Genomic DNA, 15,664 nt, shown 5'->3' with positions numbered 1-15,664 from the left:
ACAGACCCTGGTTCGATTCCAGGCTGTATCACAACCGGCCGTGATTGGGAGTCCCATAGGGCAGTGCACAATTGGCCCAGCGTCGTCCTGGTTAGGGTTTGGCCGAGGGGGTAGGCCGTCATTGTAAATAAGAATTTGATCTTAGCTGACTTGCCTACTTAAATAAAGGCTTAATAAATAAATGTAATTGTCCCTTTTAGACCTGTACATGCCTCCTGTAAAACCCTATCATCAGTGAGCCTGTACATGCCTCCTGTAAAACCCTATTATCAGTGAGCCTGTACATGCCTCCTGTAAAACCCTATCATCAGTGAGCCTGTACATGCCTCCTGTAAAACCCTATCATCAGGGAGCCTGTACATGCCTCCTGTAAAACCCTATCATCATTGAGCCTGTACATGCCTCCTGTAAAACCCTATCATCAGTGAGCCTGTACATGCCTCCTGTAAAACCCTATCATCAGCGAGCCTGTACAAGCCTCCTGTAAAACCCTATCATCAGTGATCCTGTACATGCCTCCTGTAAAACCCTATCATCAGTGAGCCATACATGCCTCCTGTAAAACCCTATCATCAGTGAGCCTGTACATGCCTCCTGTAAAATCCTATCATCAGTGAGCCATACATGCCTCCTGTAAAACCCTATCATCAGTGAGCCTGTACATGCCTCCTGTAAAACCCTATCATCAGTGAGCCTGTACATGCCTCCTGTAAAACCTTATCATCAGTGAGCCTGTACATGCCTCCTGTAAAACCCTATCATTAGTGAGCCTGTACATGCCTCCTGTAAAACCCTATCATCAGTGAGCCTGTACATGCCTCCTGTAAAACCCTATCATCAGTGAGCCTGTACATGCCTCCTGTAAAACCCTATCATTAGTGAGCCTGTACATGCCTCCTGTAAAACCCTATCATTAGTGAGCATGTACATGCCTCCTGTAACACCCTATCATCAGTGAGCCTGTACATGCCTCCTGTAAAACCCTATCATCAGTGAGCCTGTACATGCCTCCTGTAAAACCCTATCATCAGTGAGCCATACATGCCTCCTGTAAAACCCTATCATCAGTGAGCCATACATGCCTCCTGTAAAACCCTATCTTCAGTGATCATGTACATTCCTCCTGTAAAACCCTATCATCAGTGATCATGTACATGCCTCCTGTAAAACCCTATCATCAGTGAGCCATACATGCCTCCTGTAAAACCCTATCATCAGTGAGCCTGTACATGCCTCCTGTAAAACCCTTTCATCAGTGAGCCATACATGCCTCCTGTAAAACCCTATCATCAGTGAGCCTGTACATGCCTCCTGTAAAACCCTATCATCAGTGAGCCTGTACATGCCTCCTGTAAAACCCTATCATCAGTGATCCTGTACATGCCTCCTGTAAAACCCTATCATCAGTGATCCTGTACATGCCTCCTGTAAAACCCTATCATCAGTGAGCCATACATGCCTCTTGTAAAACCCTATCATCAGTGAGCCTGTACATGCCTCCTGTAAAATCCTATCATCAGTGAGCCATACATGCCTCCTGTAAAACCCTATCATCAGTGAGCCTGTACATGTCTCCTGTAAAACCCTATCATCAGTGAGCCTGTACATGCCTCCTGTAAAACCCTATCATCAGTGAGCCTGTACATGCCTCCTGTAAAACCCTATCATTAGTGAGCCTGTACATGCCTCCTGTAAAACCCTATCATCAGTGAGCCATACTCTGGAAATGTTGATGTCCTTGTAGACTATATTGTTACAAACAACATATAACAATGTCAACAATATGTATTCAAATGAACAAAGTCAATTGGTACTATTGAGAGGTCTGTTTACTATGAAAGATAATTAAACCCAAAGCTTCTATTAATGCCGTCAAGGGCCCTGTTTTCATGTAACCTTTCATAATCCTATGTTAAATCTTTCAACGCAGGTGAACAAGGCTTTTGCTAAAACCCCAGGCTTCCGTCGTTCCATTGTCAGATCGTTTCGGTAAGTGTATGAATTCTCATTACTGGTTGACTAGGTTTCTGTTCTACCTTCTGTTATTTGACAATGCTGATGATGATGATGATGATGATGATTTCTGAGGGTTGTCCATTTTCTCTCCTTCTCCTGAGTAGGAGTGGATCTGTAGTTACCAACATGACCGTCGTGTTCGACAATCAGACTTCGGTTCCCAGCTCAAGCAGCGTACCAGCACTTCTCACCAACAGTTCCACCTCCCTGAACATTCTATCAGGAACCATCAGTGCTGGTAAGTATTCATCTCCAGGTGCGGACTGGCCATCTGGCATTTTGGGCAAATGCCCAGATGGGCTGGTCCATTTTCAGCCCAGTGTTTTTCTGGGGGTAAAAATTATAATTATCTGGCTAATAATTTGGGGGGAAATGAGCCAATATGTTCAAAATGCCAGGGCCAATTTCTGGTCCCAGTCCGCCCCTGTTTCACTGTCACGTACACATCTATAAGAGCAAAGTCAGCAGCTGTCACCACCACCCCTCCTGCAGCAGCTGTCACCACCGCCCCTGCAGCAGCTGTCAACACCACCGCTCCTGCAGCAGCTGTCAACACCACCGCTCCTGCAGCAGCTGTCAACACCACCGCTCCTGCAGCAGCTGTCAACACCACCGCTCCTGCAGCAGCTGTCAACACCACCGCTCCTGCAGCAGCTGTCAACACCACCGCTCCTGCAGCAGCTGTCAACACCACCGCTCCTGCAGCAGCTGTCAACACCACCACTCCTGCAGCAGCTGTCAACACCACCACCGCTCCTGTTGCAGCAACCACTTCCGCTGCTGTCGCATCACCTGACCCTCCATCTTCTAGTGAAGGAGCAATGAGTCTTCAGTTCAGTCTCGACCAGACGTTCAACTCAGATCTTTCCAACTCGTCCTCTTCAGAGTTCAAGAATCTGGCTGCCAAAGTGACCTCTGAGGTAAGTATCTAGGCGATTCCATGCCAGCTGCATCTCAGTGCTAGAGGTGTCACTACAGACCCTGGTTCAATTCCAGGCTGTATCACAGCGGTCTAAGGCACTGCATCTCAGTGCTAGAGGCGTCACTACAGACCCTGGTTCGATTCCAGGCTGTATCACAGCGGTCTAAGGCACTGCATCTCAGTGCTAGAGGCATCACTACAGACCCTGGTTCAATTCCAGGCTGTATCACAGCGGTCTAAGGCACTGCATCTCAGTGCTAGAGGCGTCACTACAGACCCTGCTTCAATTCCAGGCTGTATCACAACGGTCTAAGGCACTGCATCTCAGTGCTAGAGGCGCCACTACAGACCCTGGTTCGATTCCAGGCTGTATCACAACCGGCCGTGATTGGGAGTCCCATAGGGCAGTGCACAATTGGCCCAGCGTCGTCCTGGTTAGGGTTTGGCCGAGGGGGTAGGCCGTCATTGTAAATAAGAATTTGATCTTAGCTGACTTGCCTAGTTAAATAAAGGCTTAATAAATAAATGTAATTGTCCCTTTTAGACCTGTACATGCCTCCTGTAAAACCCTATCATCAGTGAGCCTGTACATGCCTCCTGTAAAACCCTATCATCATTGAGCCTGTACATGCCTCCTGTAAAACCCTATCATCAGTGAGCCTGTACATGCCTCCTGTAAAACCCTATCATCAGTGAGCCTGTACATGCCTCCTGTAAAACCCTATCATCATTGAGCCTGTACATGCCTCCTGTAAAACCCTATCATCAGTGAGCCTGTACATGCCTCCTGTAAAACCCTATCATCAGTGAGCCATACATGCCTCCTGTAAAACCCTATCTTCAGTGATCATGTACATTCCTCCTGTAAAACCCTATCATCAGTGATCATGTACATGCCTCCTGTAAAACCCTATCATCAGTGAGCCATACATGCCTCCTGTAAAACCCTATCATCAGTGAGCCTGTACATGCCTCCTGTAAAACCCTATCATCAGTGAGCCTGTACATGCCTCCTGTAAAACCCTATCATCAGTGAGCCTGTACATGCCTCCTGTAAAACCCTATCATCAGTGAGCCTGTACATGCCTCCTGTAAAACCCTATCATCAGTGAGCCTGTACATGCCTCCTGTAAAACCCTATCATCAGTGAGCCTGTACATGCCTCCTGTGAAACCCTATCATCAGTGAGCCTGTACATGCCTCCTGTAAAACCCTATCATCAGTGAGCCTGTACATGCCTCCTGTAAAACCCTATCATCAGTGAGCCTGTACATGCCTCCTGTAAAACCCTATCATCAGTGATCCTGTACATGCCTCCTGTAAAACCCTATCATCAGTGAACCGTACATGCCTCCTGTAAAACCCTATCATCAAGGAGCCTGTACATGCCTCCTGTAAAACCCTATCATCAGTGAGCCTGTACATGCCTCCTGTAAAACCCTATCATCAGTGAGCCATACATGCCTCCTGTAAAACCCTATCATCAGTGAGCCTGTACATGCCTCCTGTAAAACCCTATCATCAGTGAGCCTGTACATGCCTCCTGTAAAACCCTATCATCAGTGAGCCTGTACATGCCTCCTGTAAAACCCTATCATCAAGGAGCCTGTACATGCCTCCTGTAAAACCCTATCATCAGTGAGCCTGTACATGCCTCCTGTAAAACCCTATCATCAGTGAGCCTGTACATGCCTCCTGTAAAACCCTATCATCAGTGAGCCTGTACATGCCTCCTGTAAAAACCCTATCATCAGTACAGACAGATCTATAACTCACATTTCTATGTGAATTTGGTCGGGTCGCCCCCAAAAAAGTTACATGCCACTTTAATATCTCAAAAAGTAGCCTTTTTTGATTTGGGACAATATATCTTCAAACACGTAACATTTCCAGAGCTCTTTAATGATATGACCCATTTTATACATAGAAAATAGGTAATTTACCAATCACAGCCCTCCTTTAAGATTGTACATTCAACGAATCACCAGCAGAGGGAGTTTCCTTTGAATCCATTTACCATTCGTTGTGTTGGTGGTGCTCGTGAAATTGATCAGAACTTCAGAATCAGCAGAGAGCCCACTCTGGAAATGTTGATGTCCTTGTAGACTATATTGTTACAAACAACATATAACAATGTCAACAATATGTATTCAAATGAACAAAGTCAATTGGTACTATTGAGAGGTCTGTTTACTATGAAAGACAATTAAATCCAAAGCTTCTATTAATGCCGTCAAGGGCCCTGTTTTCATGTAACCTTTGATAATCCTATGTTAAATCTTTCAACGCAGGTGAACAAGGCTTTTGCTAAAACCCCAGGCTTCCGTCGTTCCATTGTCAGATCGTTTCGGTAAGTGTATGAATTCTCATTACTGGTTGACTAGGTTTCTGTTCTACCTTCTGTTATTTGACAATGCTGATGATGATAATGATTTCTGAGGGTTGTCCATTTTCTCTCCTTCTCCTGAGTAGGAGTGGATCTGTAGTTACCGACATGATCGTCGTGTTCGACAAGCAGTCTTCGGTTCCCAGCTCAAGCAGCGTACCAGCACTTCTCACCAGCAGTTTCACCTCCCTGAGCTTGATACCAGGAAGCATCAGTGCTGGTAAGTATTCATCTCCAGGTGCGGACTGGCCATCTGGCATTTTGGGCAAATGCCCAGATGGGCTGGTCCATTTTCAGCCCAGTGTTTTTCTGGGGGTAAAAATTATAATTATCTGGCTAATAATTTGGGGGGAAATGAGCCAATATGTTCAAAATGCCAGGGCCAATTTCTGGTCCCAGTCCGCCCCTGTTTCACTGTCACCGTACACATCTATAAGAGCAAAGTCATCAGCTGTCACCACCACCCCTCCTGCAGCAGCTGTCAACACCACCACTCCTGCAGCAGCAACCACTTCCGCTGCTGTCGCATCACCTGACCCTCCATCTTCTAGTGAAGGAGCAATGAGTCTTCAGTTCAGTCTCGACCAGACGTTCAACTCAGATCTTTCCAACTCGTCCTCTTCAGAGTTCAAGAATCTGGCTGCCAAAGTGACCTCTGAGGTAAGTATCTAGGCGATTCCATGCCAGCTGCATCTCAGTGCTAGAGGTGTCACTACAGACCCTGGTTCAATTCCAGGCTGTATCACAGCGGTCTAAGGCACTGCATCTCAGTGCTAGAGGCGTCACTACAGACCCTGGTTCGATTCCAGGCTGTATCACAGCGGTCTAAGGCACTGCATCTCAGTGCTAGAGGCGCCACTACAGACCCTGGTTCGATTCCAGGCTGTATCACAACCGGCCGTGATTGGGAGTCCCATAGGGCAGTGCACAATTGGCCCAGCGTCGTCCTGGTTAGGGTTTGGCCGAGGGGGTAGGCCGTCATTGTAAATAAGAATTTGATCTTAGCTGACTTGCCTAGTTAAATAAAGGCTTAATAAATAAATGTAATTGTCCCTTTTAGACCTGTACATGCCTCCTGTAAAACCCTATCATCAGTGAGCCTGTACATGCCTCCTGTAAAACCCTATCATCAGTGAGCCTGTACATGCCTCCTGTAAAACCCTATCATCAGGGAGCCTGTACATGCCTCCTGTAAAACCCTATCATCATTGAGCCTGTACATGCCTCCTGTAAAACCCTATCATCAGTGAGCCTGTACATGCCTCCTGTAAAACCCTATCATCAGCGAGCCTGTACAAGCCTCCTGTAAAACCCTATCATCAGTGATCCTGTACATGCCTCCTGTAAAACCCTATCATCAGTGAGCCATACATGCCTCCTGTAAAACCCTATCATCAGTGAGCCTGTACATGCCTCCTGTAAAATCCTATCATCAGTGAGCCATACATGCCTCCTGTAAAACCCTATCATCAGTGAGCCTGTACATGCCTCCTGTAAAACCCTATCATCAGTGAGCCTGTACATGCCTCCTGTAAAACCCTATCATCAGTGAGCCTGTACATGCCTCCTGTAAAACCCTATCATTAGTGAGCCTGTACATGCCTCCTGTAAAACCCTATCATCAGTGAGCCTGTACATGCCTCCTGTAAAACCCTATCATCAGTGAGCCTGTACATGCCTCCTGTAAAACCCTATCATTAGTGAGCCTGTACATGCCTCCTGTAAAACCCTATCATCAGTGAGCCTGTACATGCCTCCTGTAAAACCCTATCATCAGTGAGCCTGTACATGCCTCCTGTAAAACCCTATCATCAGTGAGCCATACATGCCTCCTGTAAAACCCTATCATCAGTGAGCCATACATGCCTCCTGTAAAACCCTATCATCAGTGATCATGTACATTCCTCCTGTAAAACCCTATCATCAGTGATCATGTACATGCCTCCTGTAAAACCCTATCATCAGTGAGCCATACATGCCTCCTGTAAAACCCTATCATTAGTGAGCCTGTACATGCCTCCTGTAAAACCCTATCATCAGTGAGCCTGTACATGCCTCCTGTAAAACCCTATCATCAGTGAGCCTGTACATGCCTCCTGTAAAACCCTATCATCAGTGAGCCTGTACATGCCTCCTGTAAAACCCTATCATCAGTGAGCCTGTACAAGCCTCCTGTAAAACCCTATCATCAGTGAGCCATACTCTGGAAATGTTGATGTCCTTGTAGACTATATTGTTACAAACAACATATAACAATGTCAACAATATGTATTCAAATGAACAAAGTCAATTGGTACTATTGAGAGGTCTGTTTACTATGAAAGACAATTAAATCCAAAGCTTCTATTAATGCCGTCAAGGGCCCTGTTTTCATGTAACCTTTGATAATCCTATGTTAAATCTTTCAACGCAGGTGAACAAGGCTTTTGCTAAAACCCCAGGCTTCCGTCGTTCCATTGTCAGATCGTTTCGGTAAGTGTATGAATTCTCATTACTGGTTGACTAGGTTTCTGTTCTACCTTCTGTTATTTGACAATGCTGATGATGATAATGATTTCTGAGGGTTGTCCATTTTCTCTCCTTCTCCTGAGTAGGAGTGGATCTGTAGTTACCGACATGATCGTCGTGTTCGACAAGCAGTCTTCGGTTCCCAGCTCAAGCAGCGTACCAGCACTTCTCACCAGCAGTTTCACCTCCCTGAGCTTGATACCAGGAAGCATCAGTGCTGGTAAGTATTCATCTCCAGGTGCGGACTGGCCATCTGGCATTTTGGGCAAATGCCCAGATGGGCTGGTCCATTTTCAGCCCAGTGTTTTTCTGGGGGTAAAAATTATAATTATCTGGCTAATAATTTGGGGGGAAATGAGCCAATATGTTCAAAATGCCAGGGCCAATTTCTGGTCCCAGTCCGCCCCTGTTTCACTGTCACCGTACACATCTATAAGAGCAAAGTCATCAGCTGTCACCACCACCCCTCCTGCAGCAGCTGTCAACACCACCACTCCTGCAGCAGCAACCACTTCCGCTGCTGTCGCATCACCTGACCCTCCATCTTCTAGTGAAGGAGCAATGAGTCTTCAGTTCAGTCTCGACCAGACGTTCAACTCAGATCTTTCCAACTCGTCCTCTTCAGAGTTCAAGAATCTGGCTGCCAAAGTGACCTCTGAGGTAAGTATCTAGGCGATTCCATGCCAGCTGCATCTCAGTGCTAGAGGTGTCACTACAGACCCTGGTTCAATTCCAGGCTGTATCACAGCGGTCTAAGGCACTGCATCTCAGTGCTAGAGGCGTCACTACAGACCCTGGTTCGATTCCAGGCTGTATCACAGCGGTCTAAGGCACTGCATCTCAGTGCTAGAGGCGCCACTACAGACCCTGGTTCGATTCCAGGCTGTATCACAACCGGCCGTGATTGGGAGTCCCATAGGGCAGTGCACAATTGGCCCAGCGTCGTCCTGGTTAGGGTTTGGCCGAGGGGGTAGGCCGTCATTGTAAATAAGAATTTGATCTTAGCTGACTTGCCTAGTTAAATAAAGGCTTAATAAATAAATGTAATTGTCCCTTTTAGACCTGTACATGCCTCCTGTAAAACCCTATCATCAGTGAGCCTGTACATGCCTCCTGTAAAACCCTATCATCAGTGAGCCTGTACATGCCTCCTGTAAAACCCTATCATCAGGGAGCCTGTACATGCCTCCTGTAAAACCCTATCATCATTGAGCCTGTACATGCCTCCTGTAAAACCCTATCATCAGTGAGCCTGTACATGCCTCCTGTAAAACCCTATCATCAGCGAGCCTGTACAAGCCTCCTGTAAAACCCTATCATCAGTGATCCTGTACATGCCTCCTGTAAAACCCTATCATCAGTGAGCCATACATGCCTCCTGTAAAACCCTATCATCAGTGAGCCTGTACATGCCTCCTGTAAAATCCTATCATCAGTGAGCCATACATGCCTCCTGTAAAACCCTATCATCAGTGAGCCTGTACATGCCTCCTGTAAAACCCTATCATCAGTGAGCCTGTACATGCCTCCTGTAAAACCCTATCATCAGTGAGCCTGTACATGCCTCCTGTAAAACCCTATCATTAGTGAGCCTGTACATGCCTCCTGTAAAACCCTATCATCAGTGAGCCTGTACATGCCTCCTGTAAAACCCTATCATCAGTGAGCCTGTACATGCCTCCTGTAAAACCCTATCATTAGTGAGCCTGTACATGCCTCCTGTAAAACCCTATCATCAGTGAGCCTGTACATGCCTCCTGTAAAACCCTATCATCAGTGAGCCTGTACATGCCTCCTGTAAAACCCTATCATCAGTGAGCCATACATGCCTCCTGTAAAACCCTATCATCAGTGAGCCATACATGCCTCCTGTAAAACCCTATCATCAGTGAGCCTGTACATGCCTCCTGTAAAACCCTATCATCAGTGAGCCTTTACATGCCTCCTGTAAAACCCTATCATCAGTGATCCTGTACATGCCTCCTGTAAAACCCTATCATCAGTGATCCTGTACATGCCTCCTGTAAAACCCTATCATCAGTGAGCCATACATGCCTCTTGTAAAACCCTATCATCAGTGAGCCTGTACATGCCTCCTGTAAAATCCTATCATCAGTGAGCCATACATGCCTCCTGTAAAACCCTATCATCAGTGAGCCTGTACATGTCTCCTGTAAAACCCTATCATCAGTGAGCCTGTACATGCCTCCTGTAAAACCCTATCATCAGTGAGCCTGTACATGCCTCCTGTAAAACCCTATCATCAGTGAGCCATACTCTGGAAATGTTGATGTACTTGTAGACTATATTGTTACAAACAACATATAACAATGTCAACAATATGTATTCAAATGAACAAAGTCAATTGGTACTATCGAGAGGTCTGTTTACTATGAAAGACAATTAAATCCAAAGCTTCTATTAATGCCGTCAAGGGCCCTGTTTTCATGTAACCTTTGATAATCCTATGTTAAATCTTTCAACGCAGGTGAACAAGGCTTTTGCTAAAACCCCAGGCTTCCGTCGTTCCATTGTCAGATCGTTTCGGTAAGTGTATGAATTCTCATTACTGGTTGACTAGGTTTCTGTTCTACCTTCTGTTATTTGACAATGCTGATGATGATAATGATTTCTGAGGGTTGTCCATTTTCTCTCCTTCTCCTGAGTAGGAGTGGATCTGTAGTTACCGACATGATCGTCGTGTTCGACAAGCAGTCTTCGGTTCCCAGCTCAAGCAGCGTACCAGCACTTCTCACCAGCAGTTTCACCTCCCTGAGCTTGATACCAGGAAGCATCAGTGCTGGTAAGTATTCATCTCCAGGTGCGGACTGGCCATCTGGCATTTTGGGCAAATGCCCAGATGGGCTGGTCCATTTTCAGCCCAGTGTTTTTCTGGGGGTAAAAATTATAATTATCTGGCTAATAATTTGGGGGGAAATGAGCCAATATGTTCAAAATGCCAGGGCCAATTTCTGGTCCCAGTCCGCCCCTGTTTCACTGTCACCGTACACATCTATAAGAGCAAAGTCAACATTTGAACAGAAACATGAAAAGACAATCCCCTTTTGTAATTTACTGAACAATATCTCTGTTTTTCCTACTTTTTCAGGGTCATCAACCACATCAGGAAGTGCTCCCCGACCCACTGCCTTCTCTCAGGCTGCCTTGCCTCTCAGTTTGGCTCTGTTAATGGTACAGCTGCTGGCTAGCTAATAGCCTGGGGCATAGCTGCTGTGGCTCTGCTAGCTGCTAGGCTAGCTAATAGCCTGGGGCATAGCTGCTGTGGCTCTGCTAGCTGCTAGGCCAGCTAGCTAATAGCCTGGGGCATAGCTGCTGTGGCATTGGTTTAACCAATTAACGGTTTCCCAGCTCTCATAGTTACAGCCTTAAAGCTAGAATCCTTAGTTGCTACACCTATTTTTTGACTTATAAATGAATTATATCTACCCATTGATTCTTGAAGAATATAACATATTCTTATATAATTATATAATTAACCTCATGAGTTTAGCTCAACTGTCGTAACCCATCAAAACCCAAAATATAAACTTGACAAAAAAAAAAAGACAGCCTAGGAACAGTGGGTTAACTGCCTTGTTCAGGGGCAGAACGACAGAATTTTACCTCGTCAGCTCGGGGGATTCGATCTTGCAACCTTTCGGTTACTAGTCCAACGCTCTAACCACTAGGCTACCTGCCTCCTCTACACTCTAACCACTAGGCTACCTGCCTCCTCTACACTCTAACCACTAGGCTACCTGCCGCCTATACACTCTAACCACTAGGCTACCTGCCTCCTCACCCCAAATTGACAGCTCTAATGCTGTTCCTAGGCTGTCCACTGTTCCTAGGCTGTCCACTGTTCCTAGGCTGTCCACTGTTCCTAGGCTGTCCACTGTTCCTAGGCTGTCCACTGTTCCTAGGCTGTCCACTGTTCCTAAGCTGTCATCGAAAAAAATAATTTGTTCTTATTAACTGACTTAAATTTAAAAAAAATAAAGAGCTGTCAAATATACCTTGGCTGCAGGAAGGTACATTAACAGAAATCCCATGTAGCCTTGGTTCGAACACTGGAATGTGAGATGTAATCTACACCTCGATTAGGTTATAATGATTTTTCCCAAATTGAGCGTCAATATTTTCTATATAACCAACACACTCGTTCTGAACTTGTAACCCGAGAAGGTTCGGTGTACTTTTCGTGCTTACCGATTTGACAGCTGATTAAGATTCAGCTACACCTCTGACACTGCCAAAACACCAGCTGTCGGCTGTCGCTGGTAAACAGCTGATTTGATGGAACACCAGCTGTCGGCTATCGCTGGTAAACAGCTGATTTGATGGAAGCTAGGCCCTTATCTTACACGTTACTATTATTTAACACTTAACCTCTCACAGACATCAATTCATGAGGTATTCACACTTCCACACAATTTATCCGTCAAAATGTTTCTACTGAAAATAACTAAAATAAACTTTCCTATTGAACAATTTATTTATTTTTAATTGTTTTATGTTTTTATTTGATCATAGTTCCCTCTAATTATTAACTGCTGTAACTATATTTACATTTAAATGTGTTATTTTGGGCATATCACTGAAGTGTCAAAGTGTCTGAGGGACTAATGTGGACCACTACAATGTTTTAAAACTGTTGTAGAGCCTCGGCTGGTTTGTACTTGTCTTGTAATCATTAAATCTAATATATTATGTAACACTCGTAGAATATAGATTTGTCATTTTTTTCATTACTGTTGGAATATAATGACACTTTGGGTCGCATGTAATGACCTCTCAAAATCATTCTAGGGGTGAGTCTCAATAGTGTGATCTAATATCCTTCTAGGGGTACATCTCAATAGTGTGATCTAATATCCTTCTAGGGGTACATCTCAATAATCTAGTCTAATATCCTTCTAGAACACATCTCAATAGTCTAGTTTTGTTTCCTCCTAGCGGTGCATCTCAATTGTCGAACTAGACTGCCAAATTAAAATGCTCACTAACAGGTCCATCTGACCCAAATCTAGTGGCAGCATTAGTATAACAGACAACATACTAATGAGAATTCCCTACACTACAGTAGAAACTACTGAGACTAACCCCTAGACTAAACCAGACTATTGAGACTCACCCCTAGACTACATTTGAGACTCACCCCTAGACTAAACCAGACTATTGAGACTCACTCCTAGACTACACTAGATACTATTGAGACTCACCCCTAGACTACACTAGAGAATATTGAGACTCACCCCTTTACTACACTAGAGACTATTAGGACTCACCCCTAGACTAAACTAGAGACTATTGAGACTCACCCCTAGACTAAGCCAGACTGAGACTCACCCCTAGACTAAACCAGACTGTTGAGACTCACCCCTAGACTGACTAAACCAGACTATTGAGACTCACCCCTAGACTAAACCAGACTATTGAGACTCACCCCTAGACTACACTAGAGAATATTGACAATTTCTTGAATTGTTTAACACTTTATTGGTAAATGCATGATTCCATATGTGTTATTTCATAGTTTTGATGTCTTCACTATTATTCTACAATGTAGAAAATAGTAAAAAATAAAGAAAAACCCTGGAATGAGTAGGTGTGTCCAAACTTTTGACTGTTACTGTACTACACAAACACACAGTCATATGTATACACACATATTATATCCACACACTCATATATACTGTCGTGTCTTTGGCTATGCCAGATTAATTGCTATGACATGCTATTCTATAAAATAATTTCTCCGTAATTAATATTACCTGATTGAACTAATCATGTAAATGTAATTAACTAGAGAGGGACACCACGAAATAATATTTATAGAGCTGTTATCTTCCGAATAAACTCTTAAAGATTTAGTAATATTTTACATCAATAGCAGTCAACATTAATCGTCATCTTACTTCAGTCTCATCTGAAAGTTGTAAATTCTTGTTATTATCTGAACCATTCTGACATCGGATCGTCATCCTAATGTACCCGGAACAGAAAGTTATATTTTTTGTCAATGGCTTTATATAGTGGAGGGAGAGGGGTGTGGCTGAAAAGTTTGTAACCCATGTCTCTTCACAGGGGCGGGCCACTGGTTGAGCAGAGGCCCAAACTTATGAAAACCCAAATCTCTCATTTGGAAGCTAAAATTAAATTTCATCTCTTCACAAATAATTTCATATTCAAGCATTTGAATTAAACAACAATTCCATGTGAATCCGATACCTCTGACGTTTAGACTTTCCACAGTAGAGTTTATGTCATTCTATCATTGATGAGAATGTGTCAGAGGGCAACCGAACTGACATAATATACCTTAAGTACCACCGCATATGTTCAGTTGGTCGGATTACCAGAATATAGTTCATTTCCCCCCAACTTCTGATGTTCCCAGAATCTCTATGTTAACCAAGGGGTTTTCTTATGTCACATCAGTAGGGAAGAGGAACGGGGGGGGGGGGGGGGGAAAGAGGTATTTATGACTGTCATAAACCTACCCCCAGGCCAACGTCATGACAATACACACACACTCATATACACACACTCATATACACACACACTCATATACACACAGTCATATGTATACACTCATATATATACACACACTCATATACATCTGTTTAACTTTGTAAACTAAAGGTGTGTTTAGAATTATTTTTGTTGTATTAATGCTATTTAATCTCTCCTCAGACTAATATTATTCTGTTTGTCCTGTGGGTACCTTTGCCACTGTTCCACCCCTTGTGTATTGCGCTGTCATGGTGTATTTATCACACACTCATATACACACACACTCATATATACACACACTCATATATACACACACTCATATACACACACACTCATATACACACACTCATATATACACACACTCATATACACACACTCATATACACTCATATACAGTGGGGAGAACAAGTATTTGATACACTGCCGATTTTGCAGGTTTTCCTACTTACAAAGCATGTAGAGTTCTGTAATTTTTATCATAGGTACACTTCAACTGTGAGAGACGGAATCTAAAACAAAAATCCAGAAAATCACATTGTATGATTTTTAAATAATTAATTAGCATTTTATTGCATGACATAAGTATTTGATCACCTACCAACCAGTAAGAATTCCGGCTCTCACAGACCTGTTAGTTTTTCTTTAAGAAGCCCTCCTGTTCTCCACTCATTACCTGTATTAACTGCACCTGTTTGAACTCGTTACCTGTATAAAAGACACCTGTCCACACACTCAATCAAACAGATTCCAACCTCTCCACAATGGCCAAGACCAGAGAGCTGTGTAAGGACATCAGGGATAAAATTGTAGACCTGCACAAGGCTGGGATGGGCTACAGGACAATAGGCAAGCAGCTTGGTGAGAAGGAAACAACTGTTGGCGCAATTATTAGAAAATGGAAGAAGTTCAAGATGACGGTCAATCACCCTCGGTCTGGGGCTCCATGCAAGATTTCACCTCGTGGGGCATCAATGATCATGAGGAAGGTGAGGGATCAGCCCAGAACTACACGGCAGGACCTGGTCAATGACCTGAAGAGAGCTGGGACCACAGTCTCAAAGAAAACCATTAGTAACACACTACGCCGTCATGGATTAAAATCCTGCAGCGCACGCAAGGTCCCCCTGCTTAAGCCAGTGCATGTCCAGGCCTGTCTGAAGTTTGCCAATGACCATCTGGATGATCCAGAGGAGGAATGGGAGAAGATCATGTGGTCTGATGAGACAAAAATAGAGCTTTTTGGTCTAACTCCACTCACCGTGTTTGGAGGAAGAAGAAGTATGAGTACAACCCCAAGAACACCATCCCAACCGTGA

The 15,664-nt window shown here is 44.4% G+C and overlaps 1 protein-coding gene across 6 annotated transcripts in view; it reads left to right on the top strand.

Annotated features, from left to right (window-relative positions):
• The window catches only part of LOC139579629 (ice-structuring glycoprotein-like), a 75,738-nt gene extending 62,301 nt beyond the window's left edge, over positions 1-13,437 (top strand). For 2 of the 6 annotated variants that reach the window (XM_071408445.1, XM_071408441.1), the window contains 12 exons: positions 1,931-1,989; positions 2,121-2,254; positions 2,509-2,936; positions 5,230-5,288; positions 5,411-5,544; positions 5,800-5,984; positions 7,738-7,796; positions 7,919-8,052; positions 8,308-8,492; positions 10,321-10,379; positions 10,502-10,635; positions 10,942-13,437. In XM_071408445.1, coding sequence (XP_071264546.1) covers positions 1,931-1,989; positions 2,121-2,254; positions 2,509-2,936; positions 5,230-5,288; positions 5,411-5,544; positions 5,800-5,984; positions 7,738-7,796; positions 7,919-8,052; positions 8,308-8,492; positions 10,321-10,379; positions 10,502-10,635; positions 10,942-11,045 — 1,674 coding nt within the window. In that variant the 3' untranslated portion in view covers positions 11,046-13,437. The remainder of the gene's footprint in view (positions 1-1,930; positions 1,990-2,120; positions 2,255-2,508; positions 2,937-5,229; positions 5,289-5,410; positions 5,545-5,799; positions 5,985-7,737; positions 7,797-7,918; positions 8,053-8,307; positions 8,493-10,320; positions 10,380-10,501; positions 10,636-10,941) is intronic. The other 4 variants (XR_011675808.1, XM_071408443.1, XM_071408444.1 and 1 more) reach the window with 4 other exon arrangements.
• Positions 13,438-15,664: the final 2,227 nt, after the last annotated feature.

The sequence above is a fragment of the Salvelinus alpinus genome, chromosome 6 (genome assembly GCF_045679555.1).
Source record: "Salvelinus alpinus chromosome 6, SLU_Salpinus.1, whole genome shotgun sequence".
Classification (NCBI taxonomy): domain Eukaryota; kingdom Metazoa; phylum Chordata; class Actinopteri; order Salmoniformes; family Salmonidae; genus Salvelinus; species Salvelinus alpinus.
Note: the sequence above shows the minus strand (reverse complement) of the source record. Positions and strands in the feature narration are given on the sequence as shown.